At 42.4% G+C, this 24,575-nt stretch overlaps 1 protein-coding gene and 1 pseudogene across 1 annotated transcript; one reads left to right on the forward strand and one right to left on the reverse strand.

Annotated features, from left to right (window-relative positions):
- The first annotated feature begins 4,698 nt into the window (after positions 1-4,698).
- ZIM2 (zinc finger imprinted 2) lies at positions 4,699-23,861 on the forward strand. Its single transcript, XM_072842976.1, has 6 exons — positions 4,699-4,762; positions 9,110-9,612; positions 11,492-11,595; positions 14,542-14,668; positions 17,711-17,803; positions 20,716-23,861. The coding sequence occupies exons 2-6, from the start codon at positions 9,138-9,140 to the stop codon at positions 21,696-21,698; spliced, it is 1,782 nt and encodes a 593-aa protein (XP_072699077.1). The 5' UTR covers positions 4,699-4,762; positions 9,110-9,137; the 3' UTR covers positions 21,699-23,861.
- On the reverse strand, positions 12,733-13,165 carry LOC140642635 (ATP synthase subunit f, mitochondrial pseudogene; annotated as a pseudogene).
- Positions 23,862-24,575: the final 714 nt, after the last annotated feature.

A 24,575-nucleotide genomic window follows, 5' to 3' on the forward strand; every position in this document is an offset into this window, starting at 1 on the left:
CACCCTCACCAGGAGCCCTTGGGCACCGAGGGCGGGGGGATCAGACTTCTGAGTTGGATGTGGATGAACATCTGAGGATGGGAAGGGTGTCCACAAACAGGCTCTGGAGCCTTCAGCGAATCTATGCGCATGCCCGACTGGGGTGGGGCTGGGAACCTGCCGGGGTGTGCAACCAGGAGGGGACACTGGGCGGGGATGGGTGCAACCGCGGCGCTGAGCATAGGCCCTAGGGGTCAGTCTGAGGGTGTGTGCGTGTGCACAGGGGGCCTCCGAGTGTCCGAGCTGTGCGGTTGCAGGTGTGTGTCTCCCCGGGCGTGTGCTCATGCATGTCCGTGCCTGCATGTGTGAAGAGGGGTCTAGGAGTCCGGGGAGACCTGCTGGTGGGTGTATGTGTGCGTGTCTGGCTGCTTGCCTTTGGTATGCCTCTGCAGACATGTTGGGGCCGGATGTGTGGATTTCCTCAGTGTTCAACTAATGTTTGTGTTTTTATGTGTTGTGTTGTGTTTTGTTTTGTTTTGTTTTTGCCCTGGTGTGCAGAATGTGTGGGTGTAGTTGGCCATTATCTCAATTTTTAAAAATATATTTTATTTAATTATTTGAGTGATAGATAGTCCATGCAGAGGGTTTTGCAGAGGGAGAGGGTGAGGGAGAATCAGGCCTCTTGCTTCCTTGAGCCTGATGAAGTGCTTGATCCCAGGACCCTGAGATATGACCTGAGCTGAACTGAGATGCCTAATCTACTGAGCCACCCAGGAATCCCCAGTTTGTCCATTTTTAGAAGAGGCCTTTATGGCCAATGATTTCTTCCCACCCTAGGCATACGTTTGTGTGTGCGACTAGGTAAAGGGGTTTTCATGCCATCTCCTTCGGTTTTCATGCCGGCGGTATTGATAATGGAGGGTGGTGCTGTAATTCTGTCTTTGAGTCTCCACAAGTTAAAGCAAATTTAATTTCTTTTCTGTCTTTTGATTTATCCTTGGTGAATAAAATTGTACATCTTTACATGTACAATATGATTTACAGAAGCATATTTCTTGAAGTGATAATCCCTGTCAAATTAACGTTTCCTTATCTTAGTTATGTTATTTTTCATGATATGAATTCTGCATTGTGAGGAAGCTCTCTTCCAGACTGAGCGTCATTAATTATATGAGGGATGATCATGTAGTGTTCAGCCCCTTCTACCAGCCACCCCTGACCAGGAGTCCAGGCCGTTCTCTCTCTGCTGCTCTGATGTATGACATTCTCTGATCTTTCGTTGCCTTCAACTGTAATATACTTCTTTTAGTAAGTCCTGGCTGAGACCCTGTGGGTGGAAAACTGGGGGAGTGGCACTAAGCAAAGAGATCTGATATCTGAGGGTAAATGAAGACCCCAACCATAGGGGCAATGATCCAAGATAGCTGGGGTCCACAAAAGAAGGTGGAGAAAGAGGCTTCCTGATCCTTACCCACTAATAATGGTAAAATTGTAGGCAGCACATAAAGTGCCTGTAGTGGGGACAGACAGCATTTAATCACTTGTTATGTGATGGGGTTCTGGATAACATACACCTAAACATGACATCTTGGCATATGGAAGCACTGTTTGCTGAAAAATCTATCTTTTCTCCATTGTACTGCTTTTGCTTCTTTGTTAAAAGATCAGACTTATGTGAGTCTATGTCTGGGCTCTCTATTCTGTTCCATCAATGTATTGGTCTATTGTTCCAGTAGTACCACGCTATCTTGATTACTATAGCTTTCTGGTGTTGACCTTAAAAATAAAACAATTATTTTACCAACTGAAAAGGTCTTTCTTATTTGGTAATAGTGAATAGCAATTCGAGACAAGCAAGCTGCTGCAGAAAGCATAGGCTAGTCCATTTTTTTTTTTTTTTTTTTTTACGGAGAAGGAGGAAATTGAGAGGGATCGTTTAGAATGAAAGTCCATTGGGAAAAAAGTAGGGGTTCAAGGTGGTGATGCTTTTTTACTGGCTGGGTTGCAAGGGTGGTCGATTTCTTGCAGGAGATGCCATGTCCATCTTTTCCTGTTGGGGCCTGTAATTGATTCTTCCCTGTGCGACATCCTTCTGGCTTCTGTGGAACGGAGTGAGAGCACCCCCTTGTGGTCTCCTAACTCTATTTTAGTGGGGTTTCCCTTTATTAATTTTCTCACCAGTTACGTTTTGAAAGTTGAGTAGTGTTAAGTCCTGAAGTCCTCTGACTTGGTTTTTATCTTTCTTTCATACTTTTTTAAAAATTTTAAGATTATTTGTTTACTTATTTGAAAGAGAGTGCATACATGAGAGACAGCATGGACGGGAGGGGAAGGGCAGAGGGAGAAGGAGAAGCAGGCTCCCTAATTAGCAGGGAGCCCGATGTGGGGCTCCAATGAATCCTAGGAACCTGGGATCATAACCTGAGCCGAAGGCAGATGCTTAACTGACTAAGCCATGCAGGTGCCCTTGTTTTTCCTCTTTATTTTATTTTATTTTATTTTATTTTATTTTATTTTATTTTATTTATTTTATTTTATTTTATTTTTTCATGAAAGACGCACAGAGAGAAGCAGAGACATAGGCAGAGGGAGAAGCAGGCTCCCTCCGGGGAGCCTAATGTGGGACTCAATCCCAGGATCCCAAGATCATGCCCTGAGCCGGAGGCAAATTCTTAACCACTGAGCCATCCAGGTGCCCCTGTTTTTCTCTTTCAATATCGTATTGGCCATTCTGGGCCTTTTGCCTCTCTTATAAACTTTAAAATCAGTTTCTTGATATCCACAAAATCAGTATGGTTTTCAAAGTAATCCCACAGTCATCAGTTCCTTGGTTCCTCTGGGCTTGTGCTCCCACAATGGTGAGATGCAGTCTGGTTATGACATTCAAGGCCTTCCTGGGCAAGAAGGCGGCTCTGTCCCAGCCCTGGTTCAGCCAGGGGTTTCCTCTCTCACCTGAGTGGAGTCCCTGGACAGACAAACTCACATAGGGTGGTGGGGTCTAAGATGCAATAGAGTTCATGAAAGGTAACTTAGAAACCTCTATCAAAATGACAAATACATGGGGCACCTGGCTGGCTCAGTTGGTAGGGCATGTGACTCTTGATTTCAGAGTGGGTGTAGAGATTACTTAAAAACAAAACCTTGGAGAGCCTGGGTGACTCAGTGGGTTAAGCATCCTACTCTTGATTTTTGGCTCAGGTCATGATCTCCAGGGTGTGAGGTGGAGCCCTGTGTGAGTTCTGTGCTGGGCATGGACCCTGCTTGGGATTCTTTGTCTCCCTCTCCCCCACTTCTCCCTCTTAAAATAAAATAAAATAAAATAAAATAAAATAAAATAAAATAAAATAAAATAAAATAAAACCTTAAAAAAAGGACACACACATGTTTTGCTTCAGCAATTCAGGAGGTTTATCTTACCTGTAGATTACATGTCAGCACACTTGTTGAGGTCAGGGGCATGTGCTCAACACTGGTTGTAGTGGAAAAAAGACTGAAAACAACTCAACCATCTTGCAGTCAGGAACTAGTTAAATAAGTGAGGTCATAACCATACAAGATCATCCAAACAACTGTCCAAAAACAGTGAGCAACTATCTTTGCACTAATATGGAAAGCTCTCCAAGATTTACTGGTAAGTACAAAGGAATCAGGGCATAGAACAGCGTGTAAATTGTGCCACCTTTTGTCTAAAAAAGAGAGGACATAAGAATACGAATGCTTACACAGACCTAAAATTGTCTTTTTTTTTTAAACATTTTATTTATCTATCTGTGAGAGAGGGAGAGAGACCAAAGAAGGAGAGGGAGAAGCAGCCTCCCCACTGAGCAGGGAGCCCCACATGGGACTTGATCCTAGGACCCTGAGATCATGACTTGAACTGAAGACAGATGTCTAACTGAGCCACCCAAGTGCCCCTAAAATTATTTCTTATATTTATATGAATGAACCTGCATATAACAATATATATTACAAGTATATAATTATATGTTTTTATTATATATTGTATATGTAAATATTGTATTATACTTTTATGTAGTTATAAAAATATTAATCTTGTATTTTTAAACATTCATTTACATTGGAGATATATACGCATGGATGGGAACATACATGTATAAAATATCAATGATAATCGCACACATGTATGTGCATATGTACACTATCCACGCGTGTGTATGCTATATAAGTATACACATATACACACATGCATGAAAGATCTATGGAAGGACAAACTAATTGCAGTGGTTACAATGTGGTTTACGGGCGTAAAAAATTAGTGGATGCTGCACACACCGTGGGAGTAAGACTTTTCACTGCATACTGTTGATTTACTTAAAAACATATAAACCAGGGGCACCTGGGTGGCTCAGTGGTTGAGCGTCTGCCTTTTGCTCAGGTGGTGATCCCGGGGTCCTGGTATCGAGTTCCACATTGGGCTCCCTGCAGGGAAACTGCTTCTCCCTCTGCCTATGTCTGCCTCTCTCTCATGAAAAAATCTTTTTAAAAACCCATATAAACCATATATTACCTATTCACCTGAATGAAAGCATTTTGAGGAGGTAGGCCACCTGGCGCCCATCCCTCACCCCCCTTCTCCACCCTCCCGCCGACCTGCCCTCGAGCACCCCCAGTGGAGCCGGCAGGGAGCACTCCGGACTGCCACACGCGGGCTCTAGAAGCCCTGCAGAGCGCACGCGCAGACATGGCAGTGCGCATGCGCCGGGGCTTGGGCGCGAAGTCCGAGCGTGAGCCTTTCAGTGTGGCGAGGCGCCGGGCGGGCGAGGTGAGCTGGCGCGTGGGGGCGTCCGGGCGAGCGTGTGAGCCGCGCGCGGGCAGCCCGGGATGGAACGTGGTGGGAGGAGACCTGAGGGCTAGGGGCCGGCACTCCTGAAGGCGCGAGCCTCTGGCCGGCGGTGGAGCCTCCCTGAGGGGCCAAGGCATGTTGGGCCGACTTGGAGACAGTGCAGGGAGAGGGCCGGGGTGCTCCTCCGCGTGAGGAGACAGCGGCAGTAGTGACCCTTATGGGGAAAGGGCTTGGACAAGGAGGCTGCGAAGACCAGGGTGGGGGGGTGGTGCTGAGGAGCGCCGGCATGGGGGCGCCTCACCGCGCCTTGGTGCGCCTCAGTTCCCCAGCCTCCGTGGGCAGTCCTCGCAGGCCCGGGCCAACGCCTTCTCTGGGCCTGTGGGAACACCGGCTGTCGGCTGGGGCCGCCACGCCCCCACACCAGGCCCCATCCCGGAACCCCAGAGCCTCTGACACCCCAGGCCCTGCTTCGAGCTCAAGCCACGCCCCTACCCATTCCAGGCATCTGCCCCAGACCCGGTTCCCACACAGACCCCAAGACTGACACCTCAGGCCCCGTCCCCCTGGACTCCAGGCTCCACCTTGAACTTAGGCCACACCCCTACCCTCTCTAGGGGTCCACCCCAGGCCCCGCTCCAGGACCCCCGTTCCCACTTTTTTCTCCCTATGGAGGCTCCTGGGTTCCACTTCTGTCCTGCCCCGCTGTGCTGCTCCTGCCTCTCTCTCCCTGCTCCCCTCCACCTCAGTTCCCTCTTCTGTCAGTCTCTCCCGTCTGCCCTGGATACGCCCCTCCTTTCCCAGCTTGGCCTCTCCCATCTGCTCTTCCTCCCTTCCTTGCCCCAGTCCTCAGCTCTGCCCCTGCTCTCTGCCTTGCCTTGCTCTGCTATTCTCTAGCCTTGGAACCTCTCTTCCATTTGTTCCTTCCCGTCCCTGCTTCCTCCTTCCACCATAACCTCTGCTCATCCAGGATGGCTTGGCTCCATTCCCTTCTCTGAAAGCTCTTCTCCACTCTGAAATCAAGGGACACTTTTTTTTTATAAAGTATTTAACATGTTAAATACGGGCTTTTTTTTTTTTTTTTAGGTGCCCTTTTTGTTTGTTTTAAGTATTTAATGTGTTAGCTACTTTTGTTACTACTTTTTTTAAAAAAAGGTTTATTTCTTTATTTTGGGGGAGGGGCAGAGGGGGAAGGAGGACGCTGACTCTCAGCTAAGTGCAGAGCTCCATCCTGAACTCTGTCAGTGAGATGACCTGAGCTGAAATGCAAGAGTCAGATGCCTAACTGATTGAGCCACCCAGGTGCCCCATTACTACTTTTTCACATGACTTCCTCCATGTTTCCCAGGAGTGCAATTATGACTTATTACAGAAATAGTGAAAATAAGAGGGATGACATCCTGTAAATTTTAACACAGGACCCAAATTAACAGTTTTCAATAGTCAAGAAGAATGAAAATATACATTTGTTTCAGGAGGTTCCCAAAGTCCGCCAAACAGAGAAATAAACAAAAAATAATTGATAAAACTAAAAAAAAAAAAAACTAGGAATAAAAAATAATAATAAATATATGAGAAAACAAAAATAGTAGCATTGGAATTGGCAGCTAGTGCTGGAATAAATATCTCTTTGGGATAAAAGAAAAGTGGCAATAAAGAACAAACAATAGAAATAATTTAAAAACTAGGAATAAAGCAACATCATTCTTTAATAAAGTTGCATATTTATTAAGATTTAATATTATAAGAATACTATGTTCAATCATGTATTAGTATATTTCAGTTTCAAGCAAATGGATGATTTTTCTGGAAAAAGATTTCTTAAAACTGAGGTCAAAAAGTGGAAAATCTTAATAGACCAATGTGCATTGAAAAGTACTGAAATAAGTTGTGAAACAATTGGTTGACTGGTTAGAGAGCCTTCTGTCCAGATTATTTCAGTGGGACTGAGAGTTAGAAAATAAAGATTGGGGGATCCCTGGGTGGCGCAGCGGTTTAGCGCCTGCCTTTGGCCCGGGGCGTGATCCTGGAGACCCGGGATCGAATCCCACATCGGGCTCCTGGTGCATGGAGCCTGCTTCTCCCTCTGCCTATGTCTCTGCTTCTCTCTCTCTGTGTGTGACTATCATAAATAAATAAAAAATAAAAAAAAAAGAAAATAAAGATTGGGTAAAAAAATGTTAGGAAGAAAAATAAAATGTTGAGAATTACTGAGGTAAGTGGTTAAGACTTGGATGATATGGATGTAGAATAAGATAAGACTGAACTCCAAAATATAGAAACCTAAGGGAAGCAGAGCTAAGAATGTATGAAAAAGGAGTGCTGAAGGTGCCTTCTGAGGAGGAGGCCCATGGGCTTCCTTTCAGCACTTGTGAACTGGAGGCCTTGGCCCTTCATGGTCATAGTTCCCCTTTCTGGTACAGGAGAAAGGATTGCTACACCCCATTGCCCATGAACTTAGCTAGTCTAGGGAGACAAGCTGTTGTGATCTCACACTCATTTCCAGTAATGCTTTCTCAGGATCCTTTCCTGGAAACTGCAGACCTGTACTTTAAATTCAGGCAGGGCATCACACATCCCAAAAAGGAAGGAGGATAGCAAACTTGGTAATTGGTAGTGGCAGGAAAGATTTTAGAAAAAAAGGACACTCTTTTCACACCCTATCCCAGAATGGATTCCAGCCAAAGAATTAAAATGAAATGTTTAAATAAAGCAATAATGAAATGCAATTGCCTATTTATTTCTAAATAGTGATAAATTATACTTTAAAATGTTAAAATTTGGGGCGCCTGCATGGCTCAGTGATTGGGCACCACCCTTCGGTTCAGGTCGTGATCCCAGAATCTGGGATTGAGTCCCACATCGGGCTCCCTTCAGGGAGCCTGCTTCTCCCTCTGCCTGTGTCTCTGCCTCTCTCTATGTCTCTCATGAATAAATAAATTTTTTTAAAAATGTTAAAATTCTACAAAGACTAAAGAGAAGATGTGGCATAGATAGAATTTTTTTAAAGCAAGTAGGACAAGGAATATATTTCATTTTTAAAAAGATTTTTTTTTAATTTATTCATGAGAGACATAGAGAGAGAGGCATAGATATGAGATGGATAGAGGCAGAGGGAGAAGCAGGTTCCATACAGGAAGCCTGATGCGGGACTCGATCCTGGGACTCCAGGATCATGCCCTGAACCAAAGGCAGACACTTGACTGCTGGGCCATCCAGGTGTCCCAGGAATATCCTTCATTTATATATAGTCTTTACCAATCAGCACCAGACACACCCTAGTGGAAAGAAGGTAAAGAATAGGTGTAATTTATAAAGGGCCAATTAAATCTGAATAAAAAGGTAAGCTTCATTATTAATTTAAAGAAATGCAAAATTAAAAAGTGAAAAGATATTTTTCATCTAGTAACAGATTTTGAGGAATGATAATGTTCTTGCTAGGCAGAATTAGTTACATAATTGCGGGACCTAATGCAAAATGAAATATGAGGCCCCTTGTTTAAAATATGAAAAATCTCAAGATAGCAACGGCAGAACATTAAACGAAGCTTGAGGCCTTTCTTAGCATAGGGCCTTGTATGACTACACTGGTTGCGTGCCAATGAAGCTGGCCTATTGGCTTGCAAGATGGCTATCTAATCTTATGTATTGAGATTGGAAGAGAAAATTAGTAGAAGCCTTCCTTGTATGAATGTACTATTCTACCATGGTTCTTTCTCCCCTCAAACACTATTGTCTTATTCTTTTCAATTAGAACGTTCTGGAGGATGTGTAGTGATAGCTCATGGTGGTTTTAATTTCTATTTCTGTAATGCAGTTGAGCCCCATTTCATGTCGGCCATTTAGCTATGTTTTGTGCAATACCTGATCAGATCTTTTAACTTTTTTCTCTTGTTAATATGACTCTTTCTTCCTGATTTGTAGGAATTCTTTAAATATTTTGCATATGAATCCAGTCCTTTGTAGGATACATGTTTTATAAGGCTCTTTACTTAACTTTGTATAATACAAAACCATTTTAACTCATTTTTTTTTAAAGTGAAATTCTTCTGTGGTTCATCAAATTAATTCAGTGTATTGTATTTGGGGTTCAAGTCTCTTTTCCCTTCAGTGCTATTTTTGAAATATTTCAAGCCTGTGCCTGTGGATTTTCCAGACCTGGGGATGGTACTGAGATAGCATCTTATCTGGAGATGTGCAAATTTCTGTGAATGTGTATTTAGGCATTTGTGTGAAATTAAGTAATTCCTTTTGCTTCAAATCACCTCCACCCCATTGTTCAGTCCTAACTGTGTAGTCCATATGTAAGTCTCTCTGTAATTTCTACAGGTCCTGGGTTTCTATATCTTTTTTTCATATGCTACAACTCTACCCACCATCTTCCACAACAGTGTGTTCTAGAGCAGCCTGCCTTTTAGAGTACCTCTATCCTGTGAAGGGCCAATCTGTAAAGATGCTGCACGTGACAGACGTTTTGGAGATCTTGAAGAATCCCCAGCTCTTCCATCTACGTGCTCAAGAAGAGAATCCAGAAGCCATCTCCTTAAGAAATCCAGAGTCTCTGAAAGTTTCTCATCAGAAGTTTAGGCATTTTCAGTATCTTTCAGTGACTGGGCCTCACCAAGCTGTGAGCCAAATCCAGGAGCTCTGCCGTCAATGGCTGCAGCCAGAGACCCACACCGAGGAGCAGATGATGGAGCAACTGGTGTTGGAACAGTTTCTGAACACCCTACCAGAGGAGCTTCAGACCTGGGTGAGGTCAAAACAGCCTCAGAACAGCATGGAGGCAGGAACCCTGGTGGTCAATTTGATACAAGCATGTGGAGAGAAAGGTAAGAGAGAGAGAAAGGAAGCAACTAGGCATTTCCATTAATTGAACATCCTCTGGATGCAATAGGAGATGAATAAAAATTTGTCAAATGACTAAATAAAAGAATGAATTTTTTTAACCTTTTTTTAAAATTTTTATTTATTTATGATAGTCACACACAGAGAGAGCAAGAGAGAGAGAGAGAGAGGCAGAGACATAGGCAGAGGGAGAAGCAGGCTCCATGCACCGGGAGCCCAACATGGGATTCGATCCCGGGTCTCCAGGATCGCACCCTGGGCCAAAGGCAGGCACTAAACCGCTGCGCCACCCAGGGATCCCTGAAAGAATGAATTTTATAATCCATTCTAATCTGCCTTATATAAGAAGAAAGAAATTTGGGGTTTGGCTTTTGCCTTTAATATTTACTATTTCTCTGAGAGTACCTCTTCTCTCCAGCTTTGCTCCTTCCTGTTTTATTTCTTAATCAGCCTAAACTTTAGTGTCAACATGAAACAAAACAACACAGCCCAAAAAAGAGGGGCATAAAGTGTGGGAGATATGAGACCTGGAAATTTAACCTCTACCAAAATTTGACCTCTTGGAAACTCAAGTTATTAGCTTGGGCTAAAGGTATTTTAATAATAGAAGAATAATAGTCCTTTGAATAAAAGTGATACTAACTAAAAACAAAGGATTGTTTAGGGGTATTTTATAGAGAGATGGACAGACAGAGGGATAGACAGAGTCAGGCAAGGGGACAAAAAATATGAATATGAGACCACAGTTACCTCTGGAGAGAAGGCTGGGGGTGGACAGGAAAAAGCACATGGGTGGATGTAAATTATTGGGAATTTTCTAGATTGGGGGTTGGGTAGTGAATTCACATTTCTTAATTATACTTAAACATATAAATGAATAAATTTAAAGTAAATAGGGTCATACATGATTTAATATGGATATTATGAATTAAGAATTATTATTAATCCAATTCTGTGCACCTGCATTTCTTAAAAGGATTTTAAAGATGCTAATAGTGAACATGTTGAATATATTCATTGTTCTAGGCATTTTATAAATACTAATTTATTTAATTTTCTTAATAGCTCTTGAAATAGGTGTTACCCTTATTCTATAGATGAGGACACAGACATATAAGGAAGTTGAGATACTTGCCCATGACCCCATGATTAGTAATTGTCAGAGTCGGGATTCAGACCTGGGCAGGTGGCTCCAGCATCTATACTCTGATCCTGGTGTTCTACTGTCTCAGGTGGACATAGGGGACATTGTACCAGAAGTTAAAAACTTGGCCAAAGGCCCTGGGCTATTGATGGAGCTGGAATTTGGGGGAAAGGAAAGAGAGCTCTGTAGGATATGAGAATGAAACAACAGATTAATGAAAGGTGCACTTGGGAAGACTATAGGCGGGGAAGGCCTTCAAGGTTCAGGTTTCTGTAGGGAATGTAGCCATCTTCTAGGTCAGTGAATGACAAAGATGGAGGAAAAGCTTTAAGAGCGGCCCCTTTTAAAAATGCTTGTGTGCTTTTTATATGTAATGTTTAATCCTTACAAGATCCCTTAGAATTATTATTTCCATTGTACAATTGAGAAACTGAGGTTCCCTGGTGATTACAAGCAGACATAAAGAAGGAACTTCCACTTTATTTGGAAGGCAGTGGGGAGCTATTGAGGAGTTTCGAGCTGGGGAATGCCCAGAGCTCTTGTTTGGAACTTGCTATACTGAGGAGAAAAGATGTCTATGGCTTTTCTCTTATAGGAAGTCCAGGACGGCTGCTGTCTTCCAGGACAGGAAGGATGGTGTGGGTGGCCAGCCACTTTCTATGTCTCTGGGTACTGCCAGACGGGACTCAGTTCCATGGTCATTCCTTTGTCTCTTGCAGGTTTCTCTCCTCAGGACTTTGTACTTGCAGAAGAGAGGAACAGCAAAGAACAGCAAAAGGAGGACACAGAGATGTCTGACAGTCCCGTATCTGCGGGATCCCAGGTAAGTCAAGCTTCTGATTTGGTTCTCCAATATGGGGATCTCACTTTCCCTATCAAATTAAACCACATTCTCATTTTCTTTAAGTCTTTATATAAATATCACTTAACCTTTTCCTGGCTAGCCTATTTAAAATCCTTTTCTGACTCTTTATATCCCCTTTCCCTGCTTTATTTTTCTCTCTTGGACTTAGACCATCCCACATACCACACACTTAACATTTTCCCTTTTTTTCTATCTCAAATTGTTTTGTTTTGTTTTAGTATTCCATTTTACACCCAGTGTTGGCTCATGCAAAACAATCCTTATGTGGTTTGCACTGTTATCCTCCTTTTTATATGTGAAACAAATGGCAGCTGTTATAGGGACATGATACTATTATGAGGTTTTATTATTTTTTTCAAAAATGTTCTCCTTAACGTTCTTGTTAAATCATTTTTTTAAAAAGATTTATTTATTTACTTTAGAGGGGGAGAGGAGGAGAGGGAGACAGAATCCTGAGCAGACTCCACACTGAGTGCAGAGCCTGATACAGGGCTTGACCTCACGACCCTGAGATCATAACCCAAGAGTCAGATGCTTAACTGATTGCACCATCCAGATGCCCCTTAAATCATATTTTGAAACCTAAGAGATAATGAAATTAATATGCTACATTTCCTTTAGAACCAGAAAAAACCTCATGGAGGTTGGCAATTAGAAGAAATTGTCTAAAATGACTTCTTGAGGAGGAGATAAGGAAAAAAGTTTGAGAAACACTGTTGTAAAAGACTTGCTCCTGAGAATAGCCCTGTGTCCCTACAGTGTCCATCAACGGGAAGCTATGACTTAGCTTCAGCTGGTCGGTGCCATGTGAGAATGTGGGTCCAGGACTCTAGATCTTCTGATTTTAAAACTCCAGTTAATAATATCAAATCTATAAATTTTTTGTGCTTGGCAGTTAATACGAATTTTAAATACAATAATAAAATAAACCCATAATAAAAGCCAAATAAACCCTTTGTAGGAGCTAGGCAGCCAATGTATGACTTCTAGTTTAAATCAGTTGTTCATTGATCTGCATAATGTTTTCCTGAAAACATAGAAGATGTATATTAATAAAATATATATCAAATTCTTATGTAGTCTTCTAGTATCTGCTTTTTATTTATTATTTTTTTTTAATTTTTTTTTTCGAGTACCAGTCAACTTTTATTGGATATTAATTGTGAATTAAGCAATGGAAGGATTCAGGGATGCCAGGCAAAAGTCATGGTCAGGAATGCCAAATGTGCTTCCACACTGGGCCCTCTTCAGTGGTACTTGCGTAGCCGTTCATGTTTGAGCTCCTTGTAAGAACGACAGTAGTTGAAAAGCACATAAGCAGCCAGCACCATAGAAATCCCAGCAACGCCCCCTTTATTCACATTGATATACATGTTGTAATACCAGTAGTAACCTCTTTGAAATGCTCCAGCAATGCCCTTAGGGGTGAAATCCCGCATCAGTATACAGCCTGGCAGGTCTCCTAGTTTCACCTCCATGAGCTTCTTTTCCTTCACTGGTACGGGCGACGCCATCTTGGAGTCCTGGGTGTCCCTAGTATCTGCTTTTTAAATTCAACCTTCAGGATACCTGGGTGGCACAGTCGGTTGAGTGTCCAACTCTTGGTTTCAGCTCGGGTCATGATCTGGGGGTCATGGGGGGCTTTTTGGGGTCATGGGGGTCATGGGGCTCATGTTGGGCTTTTTTCTCAGTGTGGAGTCACCTTAGGTTTCTCTCTGCTCCTCCCACACAGGGTACGTGTGCATGCATACTGAGTGTGCTCTCTCTGCCTTTCAAACAAATAAATCTAAAAATTAATTAACTCAACCATAGGTTATCAAGATTATTGTAACTATAGTTAATTGGTTTACATTTCTGGACTATTATTCCTTTGTGTGACTATACTGTAATATATTTACTCTAAATGGACATTTGGATTGTTTCCAGGTTTTGGATGTTACAAACAACATTGTTAATAATATAAACATCAGGGGCACCTGGGTGGCTTAGTTGATTAAATGTCCGGCTCTTGATTTTGGTTCAGGTCATGGTCTCAGGGTTGTGAGATAAGCCCCACATTGGGCTCCACAGCAGATGTGTGGCCTGCTTAAGATTCGCTCTCTCTCCCCTCCTCCACTTCACATATGCTTATGTGCTTTCTCCCTCCCTCCCTCCCTCCCTCTCTCTCTCTCTCTCTTTCTCTCTAGCTTAAAAAAAAAAAAAAAGAATGTAAATGTCTTCAAGTACACACAAGCAAAAATATACCTAGGAATGTAATTTCTGGGTTGACAGTGGTTTACCAATTTACATTTCCCTTAGCATCTAATAAGAGATCCCATAGGTCCACATTCTGGACAACATTTGGTATTGCCAGACTTACTGATACTTTTTAAAATTTTTGTCAGTTGAATAAATATAAATCGTTCTTTGTCATGTTGATTTGCATGTCTCTGTTTATTAATAAGATTGAATATCTCTTTATTAATAAGATGGAAAATTTCTTTATGAGCTCTTTGGGTTTTACAGATGAGTCACTGAGACTTAACTAACCCACACTCACAAAGATTGCAAGAACCAGAGTGAGGACTTAAATCTAACTCTCTCTGATTCCTGAGGCTGAGGCTGCTTAGCTTTAATGATGCACATTCATTATTTCCTTATAAAGTGGCTTAAAAGAATCTTTTGCCTCTAATCCAAATGTGTAGTAATTAGCAGCAGAACTCTCAGAAATATTCCCCTTCTTACTGTAAGACAAGGAAAGGTACAGTACTAGGTCCCTGTACCCTCTGGATTAAAACACTTGGATAAGACGCTTTCTGCCAGTTTGAATGCTTTATGTTCAGTCCTCTCTCTCATTAGGGTCCTTCACCCTCCTTGGGATAATTTCTGGATTTTGATAATTTGGAAGTGTTTCTGGTATTTTAGGATTTGGTGACTTTCAAGGATGTGGTTGTGGACTTCAGCCCAGAGGAGTTAACCTACCTTAGTGCTGCTCAGAGGAACCTCTACCGGGAGGTGATGCTAGAGAATTATAGGAACCTGGTCTCCTTAGGTAAGGCTGCCTTCTCCATGAAACTTGGTTTCTGCCCACTATGGAGTGGTTCTCAACTCTTCTGTTGTCACATCAGAAATGTCAGTAATAGTGGTTCACCATGTCAGTGAATATCAACCCAAATCAGAGGCAATATTTTAATATCAAATTCAGTTACTTAGGGGCACCTACATGGCTCAGTGGTTGAGTGTCTGCCTTTGGCTCAGGTCATGATCCTAGGGTCCTGGGATCAAGTCCTGCATTGGGCTCTCCACAGGGAGCCTGCTTCTCCCTCTGCCTATGTCTCTGCCTCTCTCAGTGTCTCTCATGAATAAATAAATAAAATCTTTTAAAAATAATTAAAAATTCAGTTACTCATAATAGAGCTAACACTGAATACTTAATATGTACAATCTGAGCACTGTACATGTCCTAATTCTTTAAATTGTTGCACTAGTCCTATGAGGGGGAGGTATATTTCCTGTTACTTTTATTATAATGCCATTTTACAAGCAGAGTCATGGGAAAGTTAAATTACTGTTCTAAAACCACCCAGCTACAAAGTGGCAAGTTGGGAGTTGACCCTAAGTGATTCAGCTCTAGAATATGCTCCCTTAAATTGACTATACTGCCAGACAAGGGTGGGCTTCATCAGGTCTTGGCACAGTAGAAGACTCCTAGTGATGCTTTTTGAATGGGTGAAGGAATTGATTAAAATTTCAGGACCTCCACTGTCTTCTACTAGACTTAAAGTTTAAGAGCCAGTCTCTCTTCACATCCAGAGGTAAGATTGTTTACCTCTTGCCACAAGCTAAATATTTTTTGTTACTGGTGCCAGGATCCTCATTTCAGTGGCTTTTTGGGGGGGCCTGAAATCTCCTGACACATGCAACCAAACAATTCCAATGGCAGCAAGCTGGTGCTCTAGTTCTTGTGATGTCCGAGACCTGTATGGGGAGATAGAAGTGCCCTACCTCAAACCTGGCACAAGGGTGTATAATTGAGGGGCACCTGAGTGGTGCAGTAGGTCACGGGTCTGACTCTTGGTTTTGGCTCAGGTCATGGTCTCAAGGTCCTGGGATTGAGCCCCGCATCAGACTCTATGCTCAGTGCAGAGTCCACATGAGATTTTCTCTCCTTCTCCCTCTGCCCCGCCAGCTCATGCATGCATGCTCTCCCCGCTCCTGGATGAATGAATGAATGAATGAATGAATGAATGAATGAATAAATATTTTTAAAAAGAGTGTGTCATTTGAACTGGTACTTCTATTGGTCACAAAGAAGACAAAGGGGAGTGCCTTTTCCAATATAACTCTTCTCTCAGTTACCACATTTATGACTTAAATAGAGGGAATAAATCAGTTTTACCTTTTTTGCCCTCATGCAGTGATGTGGAAGCATTTCTGTCTTCTTGTGGGGCATTGGCTTCTTGTATCACTGTTGTTTTGGGGTTAATAGAGATCTTACATGTCACTCAGGATTCTATCTTCCCAGATGTGGAATGAGTACAGTGGGCTATACAGAAGTTTACTTTAGGTAGTATATCTCGTTGGCCTTCTGTTTTAGTAAAGAGAGAGCAGACCTCAAGCTCTGAGCTGTAGATAGGCAACCAAAACTAGGTAGCACTCAATAAAATTAATTTCAATTGAATTTATTGCTGTATCATCTTCAGAGCTGTTTTCTTTTTTGCAAGTGGCATCAATTTCTGTTTTTAAAGTTGATAAAAAGCTGCCATTTAAATAAGTGTATTTTTGTTAAAAGAGATAATCTAAAGAAAAGTATCAAATACCAAATGTTACTATGAGTGGCACATAGATAGCCCCAGAATGTGAGGGTCATTAATAAGTTTGTCCATGAAATTGTCAGTGTGCCAGGTTTTGGTATAGGTGTTGGGGTTACACAATGGATGAGGATTCCTGTTTTGGTGGGTATTACTAATTCTAATAGGGTGAGACATATAATAAATAAGGAAATAATGAGGTGGTGTCTTAGCTTGTTCAGTCTGTTATAACAATACCACACAGTGAGCAGCTTCTAAACAACATATTTATTTCTCATAGTTCAGGAGTCTGGAAGTCCAAGATCAGGGTGCCAGCACTGCCAAGTGAGGGCTGTCTTCTAGGTCACAGGCTTCTTATTGTCTCCTCACTAGGCTGAAAGGGCTAGAGACTCTCCGTGAATCCTTCTTTTTTTATAAGGACACTAATCCCATTCATGAGGGGGCCATTCTCATGACCTAAGCACCTCTCAGAGGCCGACTTAATAACATCACAGTGGGCATTAGGATTTTAATAGGTGAATTTTGGGGGATACAAACATACAAACATTTGCAGACCACCTGCCATGGTGGTCTGCAAATGACTGAAGTTTGGAAAACAACTAGGGGAGAGGGAGTAGGAGCATTTTCAGACAAAGAGAATGAAGGTATTATAGGAGGAAAAGAACCACATGTTGTTTACATTTTGAGCAGCTATGACATCAGATCCCCCGTGCTGAAGTAGAGACCCCAGCACACTGTCCTGTTTTTTACTCCAGAGCAGTTTTTCAACCTTGGCACAACTGACATTTGGGCAGATCATTCCTTCTGTGGGGAAATGTCCTGGGCATTGCAGGATGTTTAACGACATCCTCGGCCTCTGTACTAGATCAGATATCCATAGCCTTCCTTCCTCTCCCTGAACTTTTATGATGATCAAAAATGTCTCCATTTGGGCCCAAAGCATTAGAAACAGGCTTCACTTTTCTTTTCTCTTTTCTTTTCTTTTCTTTTCTTTCTTTTTCTTTTTTAAAGATTTTATTTATTTATTCATGACAGAGAGAGAGGCAGAGACAGAAGCAGGCTCCACGCCGGGAGCCCAACACAGGACTCAATCCCGGGACTCCAGGACGGCGCCCTGGGCCAAAGGGAGGCGCCAAACCGCTGAGCCACCCAAAAATCCCCTTCACTTCTCTTTTGTGTGAATTTGCATTTTCCTTATTATCTCAGAGTCTTTAGAGCCTCGGCTGGGAGTTCCTGTGGATGCAGGGCAGAACCCCCAAGTTATGAGTCTCCTTCTTCAACAGGGTACCAGTTCTCTAAGCCCGACATTATCTCACAGCTGGAAGAGGAAGAGTCACATGTGAGGGAGGAAGACATCAATACAGACAAATGTCAAGGTGAGTAGTGAGGGGGAGGCCCATGGAGACGAATCATGGGAAGACACCCCCAGTCAGTCGGGATTGTCTGTTCAGGCAAGGGAGAGACAGGGCTGATCGACGCTTTCATCTCGGGGCTCACAAGGCTTCACCACTGAGTGTGCACCTACTACTATTTTCATCTTCTTTTCCTGCAGTCTGAGTGACTCTCCTGCCTAGTTCCAGGGAGGCCCATTTCCCTTTCCTCTGGTATTTCAACTCCTGTGCTTATTCAGACCTTTAGCCTTGCAGCTAGAAATCCTAGGTCTTTCCTCTTTAACTAAGACAAAAACCCTTGGTGTGATACCACTCTTCTTTCCACTTGCTTCCCTTTTGCCAGCTCTTGAGACTTGTTGACACCCAGAGACTCCCTTTCTCTTCCGTCCTTAACCCCCACAATCTGGTTTCCATCCCCCTACATCTGCCAATACACACACACACACACACACACACACACACACACACACAGTCTCTCACTGCCACACTGTGCTACAGCCCCCAGAAGTTCCCTACCAATATCCTTATGGCTCAAGGACAAGAACCTTCTAGACTTTACCTTCTCCAAACTCTGTGACTACAGTATGATACCATTTGCCATCTTTATAAAATCCTTTCCTTCTCTGAATTGGGTCACTATGTGTATCAGCCAGGATCATTGTTGCCTTTCAGGTCCTATTAACGGAAAACCACATGCAAACTGGGATAAGCCATAGGAGGATTGTATTCGCTTATGATACTACTCATTTAGGCTTCATGGATGGCTGGATTTAGGGGCTCAAAGATGTTATCAGGGCCTACTTTAATTTTTTCTTTTCACGCTGCCAACAAATCCTAGGTGTCCTTTCTTGTTCCCGTCCAAGGGCGGGGAGGTGGGGAGAGAGCGTATGCAAACAAGCAGGTGTGTTCAAGAAGCATTGTCAAGAGCGAGGACACTTCTTCCCTAGAAGCCCTTGACACACTTCACCTCATTTTTTCAGTGTTCATTTGGGTCATATCCCATCCCTGAACCAGTAATTGTGCCCAGTTTAATGCCAATCAGGACAGCTCTCTCTGCCTTTTCCTGTGTGGGCAGAGAAGTGGATGTCCAAACAAAATTCAAGGACATACCAAGGGGACTCCTCTATTCGCCTCTCTGTTGTTTTCACTGTCTTCTTTAATCTAGTTCATGCACTCTTTGACTCATTCAGTCATTCCACAGATACTTACTGAGCCTTTGTAGTGGGCCAGCCCTGTCCTAGATTCTGTGGATACAGTAACAAGTCAGACAAAATCCTTTCCTTCACAGAGCTTGCATTCTAATGGGGGTGATAGTTGATACACAAACAAATAATAGAGTCTGAGTATAAAGCAGACAGTGATAAATGGGAGGCTGCTTAAGACAGGATAGTCAGGGACACCTGACTCAGCAGGTGGCTGAGCAGTTGAGCATCTGTCTTTGGCTCAGGGTGTGATCCTGGAGTCCTGGGATCGAATCCTTTATCAGGCTTCCTGCATGGAGGCTGCTTCTCCCTCTGCCTATGTCTCTGCCCCCCGCCCCCTGCCCTGTGTCTCTCATGAATGCATAAATAAAATCTTTAAAAAAAAAAAAAAAGGATAGTCAGATGGAGGGGGAACCATGTTGAAATCTTGAGGAAGAGTGTTGCAGGCAGGGGGAGTAGCAAATACAGAGGCCCCAAGTTTGGAATGTGCTTGGGTGTTCCAGAAAAAGGAGGAAAAGCAATATGGCCTGAGTCAAGTGAAGGGGGATAGGAGATGACGTCAAGGAGATAGACATAGGCCAGCTCACATAGGAATATGTTAAAGAATGTGGATTTCAGGGCAGCCCCGGTGGTGCAACGGTTTAGCGCCGCCTGCAGCCCGGGGTGTGATCCTGGAGACTCAGGATCAAGTCCCACATCAGGCTCCTTGCATGGAACCTGCTTCTCCCTCTGCCTGTCTCTCTGCACCTCTCTCTCTCTCTCTCTCTCTCTCTGTGTGTGTGTGTCTCTCATGAATAAATAAATAAAATCTTTAAAAAAAAAAAAGAATGTGGATTTCATTACAAGTGAGATGTGAAAAAAGTATTAGAGGGTTTTGAGCCAGGGAATGAGGTAGTATTACTGACTCCTTAGAACTGTGCTATCTAATGTGGTAGTCATTAGACATACATAGTTGAATTTACACTAATTAAAATTACATAAATTTAAATTCAGTCATACCAGCCACATTTCAAGTGTTCATTACCTCCATGTCACTAGTGGCTATGTATCAGGTGACAAAAAATATACATTATTGACCTCATTGTAGGACATTCCACTGGGCAGCACTGTTTTTGAAAGATGTCTCTGGCCGTTTATGGAAAGTGGGCTTTAGGAAGACCAGCAGAGAAACCAGCTGGGAGCCTGCTATTGCAGACTAAAGCTGATGGAAGCTGGTGCTGTGATTGTAGAGTACAGATTTGAGGTATTCTCTATGAGGAGAACTGGCAGAACAGCTGTCTCTTACTCTTCCACGTTTGTCTTCTCTTCAAAGACCACTTCCTAAAAGATCTAATCCGCTGTGATGGGTCCAGTTATCCCTTTCCTGACGATTTCCTAAGCTGTATTCTGGCTCTACTGTTTCATCTGTACTTTGCTCACACAATCTTTTGCTCAGATACTTTGTATCTTCCAGGACATTATGTTCATCTTTGTCTCTTGTCCATTTCTTTCCCACACAGAGAGTTGCCTTTGTAAAACACAAAGTTTTAACTACTTCTAGTCTCTAAAGAAAATCCAAACTTTTAGCAAAACATTTAGATCTCTCCCAATCTGCATAAGATCTGTTCTGTTATTTTGGATCTCTTTCTTCTGTTTCTGCTATAATGATGTGTCTCTGTCAGGAAAGAATAGAAGGAACTTTCACATTTCTTTTAGATTGGGAGAAAAGACCTGAAACCAAAGATCTAACTCCAGAGCAAAGCCTGCCTATGGAAAAGTCATCCTTGGGGGTAGGAATGGAGGATCTGAAGGTAGATAACTTCTGCAGTGTCAACATAGGAGAGTATTCTCCTGATGATCCATCAGATTTGTACCAGGACAACCAGAAGAAACTTTTGAGTCCTGTAACAATGAGTAAGCCCAAGACCCTCGCTCAAGAAAGAAGCCACGACAGTGATGATTTTGAGAGAAGCTCAGATCTTACTAAACAATCAGAAGGGCCTCCAGTAAAGGATCCCCAGGAATGTACTACTCCTGAAATTTGCCCTAGTCCCCAACTGGCAGATGATGAGCCTTTCCTCCAAGAGAACAGATGTAGATTTTGTGAAAGAACTTTTATTACCCAAACAGCTCGTGAGAGACATGAGCAGATCCATACTGGGAAGAAACCCTTTGAATGTAAACGATGTGGAGAAGCCTTCTACCTCATGCCACACCTCACCAGACATCAGAGGACTCATTCCAATGAGAAGTCCTCTGGATGCAATGAAGGTGGAAAGTCTTTCATTCAGCATACAAATACCTCTGGCCATGTAAGAATTCATAGTCAGGAAGACTACTATGAATGTTTCCAGTGTGGCAGAGCCTTTATCCAGGATGTGCATCTTTTTCAACATCTCCAAGCCCACGAAGCAGCAAAAGCCCTTCCACCTGGGTTGCCCCGCATTAAGACATATTTAATTCGCTATCAGCGGAAACATGACTATGTTGGAGAGAAAGCCTGTCAGTGTTGTGACTGTGGCAAAGCCTTCAGTCGGAGTTCACATCTCATTCAACACTATCGCATCCATGCTCAAGAGAGGCCTTACCAGTGTCAGCTGTGTGGGAAATGTTTCAGCCGACCCTCATACCTCACTCAGCATTATCAACTCCATTCTCAAGAGAAACCTGATGGGGCAATTATTACTGAAAACCTCTAATCAGAGAACATTCTCAACATCTTTGGCAGTTGGACTACAAACAGGCAATCTGTTCCCAAGTTTTTTTAGAAGTGTTTACATATGGTGTCTTTGCCACATGGGATGTGTCAACACAGAGCATGTTAAAAAGATTTTCAAGGTGTGCTAATATTGATTCATCCACAAAGCTGATATAATTGGTAATGTATTACATTGTACTTCATAATTTATCAAATATTGTCATGTACATTTTTTATTTGATCTTTTAAGGAACGCTGCAGTGTACCTAGTGAGCATATTTATTCTATTTTTACAGGTAAAGCAAACTTGAAACTCCAAAGTTATCAGTTGATCTGACCTAGGTTATAAGTAATGAAGTAGGAAAATGAACTCAGGTTTTGTTTTATGTTGAGATTTCATGAGATATTTATTTCATATCTTGATGTTCAAGCCTGGTTTTCTTTATTCCTGCCACATCCCTTCTGAAGAAAAGGTACAGTACTATACTGACTTCAGCTGTCTTCCTCTGTGGTAGGCCCAGCACTGTTTCACATGAAATCAGGCAAGAACATCTACAGTATTAGAGGTTCAGAAAGCTTTCTTAGGGTGAAGTATTGATAGCCACTTATCTTGAGACTTATGAATAGAGGATGATTTTTTGAGACACTAATTCAGAGAAGTGTATTTTTGCTAAATGCTTGTAATTGTTATCGTAAAACAGTTACTGATCAAAGAGAGTCTTTTTGTAGTTTCCTGTAGTTGTTTGAGGGATTGGAGTTTCTTACTTTCCTGTCTTTAAAAAAATTCTGTTTGAGAACTTTCTTGGGCTGTGGCATCATTAGCACAGCCAACCTAAAATCCTAATTCTATGCAGAATACACTTCACTCTTTAAAGGTATGAGCCCTGAATTGCATAAAAATCTCTTGAATACCATATTGCTATATTGTTAAAAGCTCTCCATCACTGCCTTGACTGGTGGTCAATTACAAAGACACTTGGTAACCAGTTAGATCTGAAGTCCCAGAACCTGATTCTTTGCCGGGTAGGTTGAGTTGTTGCTGTTGTTATTCACTACCCTGCTTTTTTTCATCCAGCCATTTTTGAGGTTGATCTACTATGTGTGGCCCAAAGTCATGAAATTAAAAACAAACATGACTCAGCAGAACCTCAGAAGCCAAATGAGTGTTAGCCTCACAGCCTCTCTTCATTTCCAACATTGGCTGGCCCTATTTCCTAATAACAGTCTACTCTTCAACCTACTGTAAATTGGTTTCTAATCCTGCCACCATTCCCATAGAGGGACAGGATGTCAATGCATCTTATTGATGGTGATGTCAGTTAGTCTTGATACCTTGATTTAAAGTACTGTCTGCTGGGTTCTTTAAAGTTATTATTTGTAATTATGGGGATCCCTGGGTGGCGCAGCGGTTTGGCGCCTGCCTTTGGCCCAGGGCGCGATCCTGGAGACCCGGGATCGAATCCCACGTCGGGCTCCCGGTGCATGGAGCCTGCTTCTCCCTCTGCCTGTGTCTCTGCCTCTCTCTCTCTCTCTCTGTGACTATCATAAATAAATAAATAAAATTAAAAAAAAATATAAAGTTATTATTTGTAATTAATAAATATCTTGCAGGAGGAACTTTGAGACTATGCAAGTACAGATCTTCCTCAACTTACAATGAAGTTTTATCCTGATAAACGTATCATAAATTGAAAATAAGCTGAAAAGTGCAAGCTTATTCAGTGTAAGCTGAAAGTGCATTTAATATGCTTAACCTACTGAACATCATAGTTTAGCATATTCAACCTTAAAAGTGCTTAGAACACTTATACTCACCTACAGATGGGCAAAATTATCTAATACAAAGCTTGTTTTATGATTATGTTGAAATTCTCATGTAATTTATTGAATACTGTACTGAAAGTGAAAAACAGAATGATTGTATGGGTACTTAAGGGTTGTAAGTATATCAGCTGTTTATCCTGTGGTTGCAAGGCTGACAGGAAGCTGGGGCTCGCTGCTACTGCCCGGTATCATGAGAGAGTATTGTACTGCATACTGAGGAAAAGATAAAGCTTCAAAATTTGAAGTACAGTTTTTACTGAATGTGTGTTGCTTTTGCACCATTGCAAAGTCGAAAACTCATAAATTGAACAAGTCAGGGACCATCTGTACCCAGTTTCTTTCTTTTTTTCTTTTTTCTTTTTTTTTTTTTTCTTCAAGATTTTACTTATGTATTCATGAGAGACACAGAGAGAGAGGCAGATACACAGGCAGAGGGAGAAGCAGGCTCCATTCCATGCAGGGAGCCTGATGTGGGTGGGACTCCATCCTGGGTCTCCAGGACCACACCCTGGGCTGAAGCGGCACTAAATTGCTGAGCCACCTGGGCTGCCCTGTACCCAGTTTCTCCTCAAACTTTTACCCACTAAATTTTAGCATCTTGGAAGTGGATCTTGCCTAAAGCCAGATCTCTGTGGTATTGTAATAGTGAATCTTTTACTTCTTTCATTCCTTCTACATTTAGAATTCTCCTGTGAGGAAAAGTTGCCCTCCCTATTTATTTATTCAGTAATTTATTTTTATCAATATGAATTCATGGATATTTCTTTTGTTCTATGGACTCTAATTAAATACTATTGTCATTTTGTTCACATTCTTCCACCTTTGGCCATTGGGAACTCTTTCAGGTTGGCTCCTGGGCCTTTTTGACAAGCTCCCATCCTTTTCTGAACATGTCTAACTTGCTACACTCTCCTTAATTTTTCTCACTTCTCCTCCAGGTAAACGTTGTCCTGACCTTTTGTTGGATTCTACCTTCCATCTTGTGAAATCTGCTTCTTTCCCCAGGGCCATCTATTTCCTCAGGCTCTTGTTAATCTCAGTCATTTCTCCCTTC

The sequence above is a fragment of the Canis lupus genome, chromosome 1, assembly GCF_048164855.1.
Source record: "Canis lupus baileyi chromosome 1, mCanLup2.hap1, whole genome shotgun sequence".
NCBI lineage: Eukaryota > Metazoa > Chordata > Mammalia > Carnivora > Canidae > Canis > Canis lupus.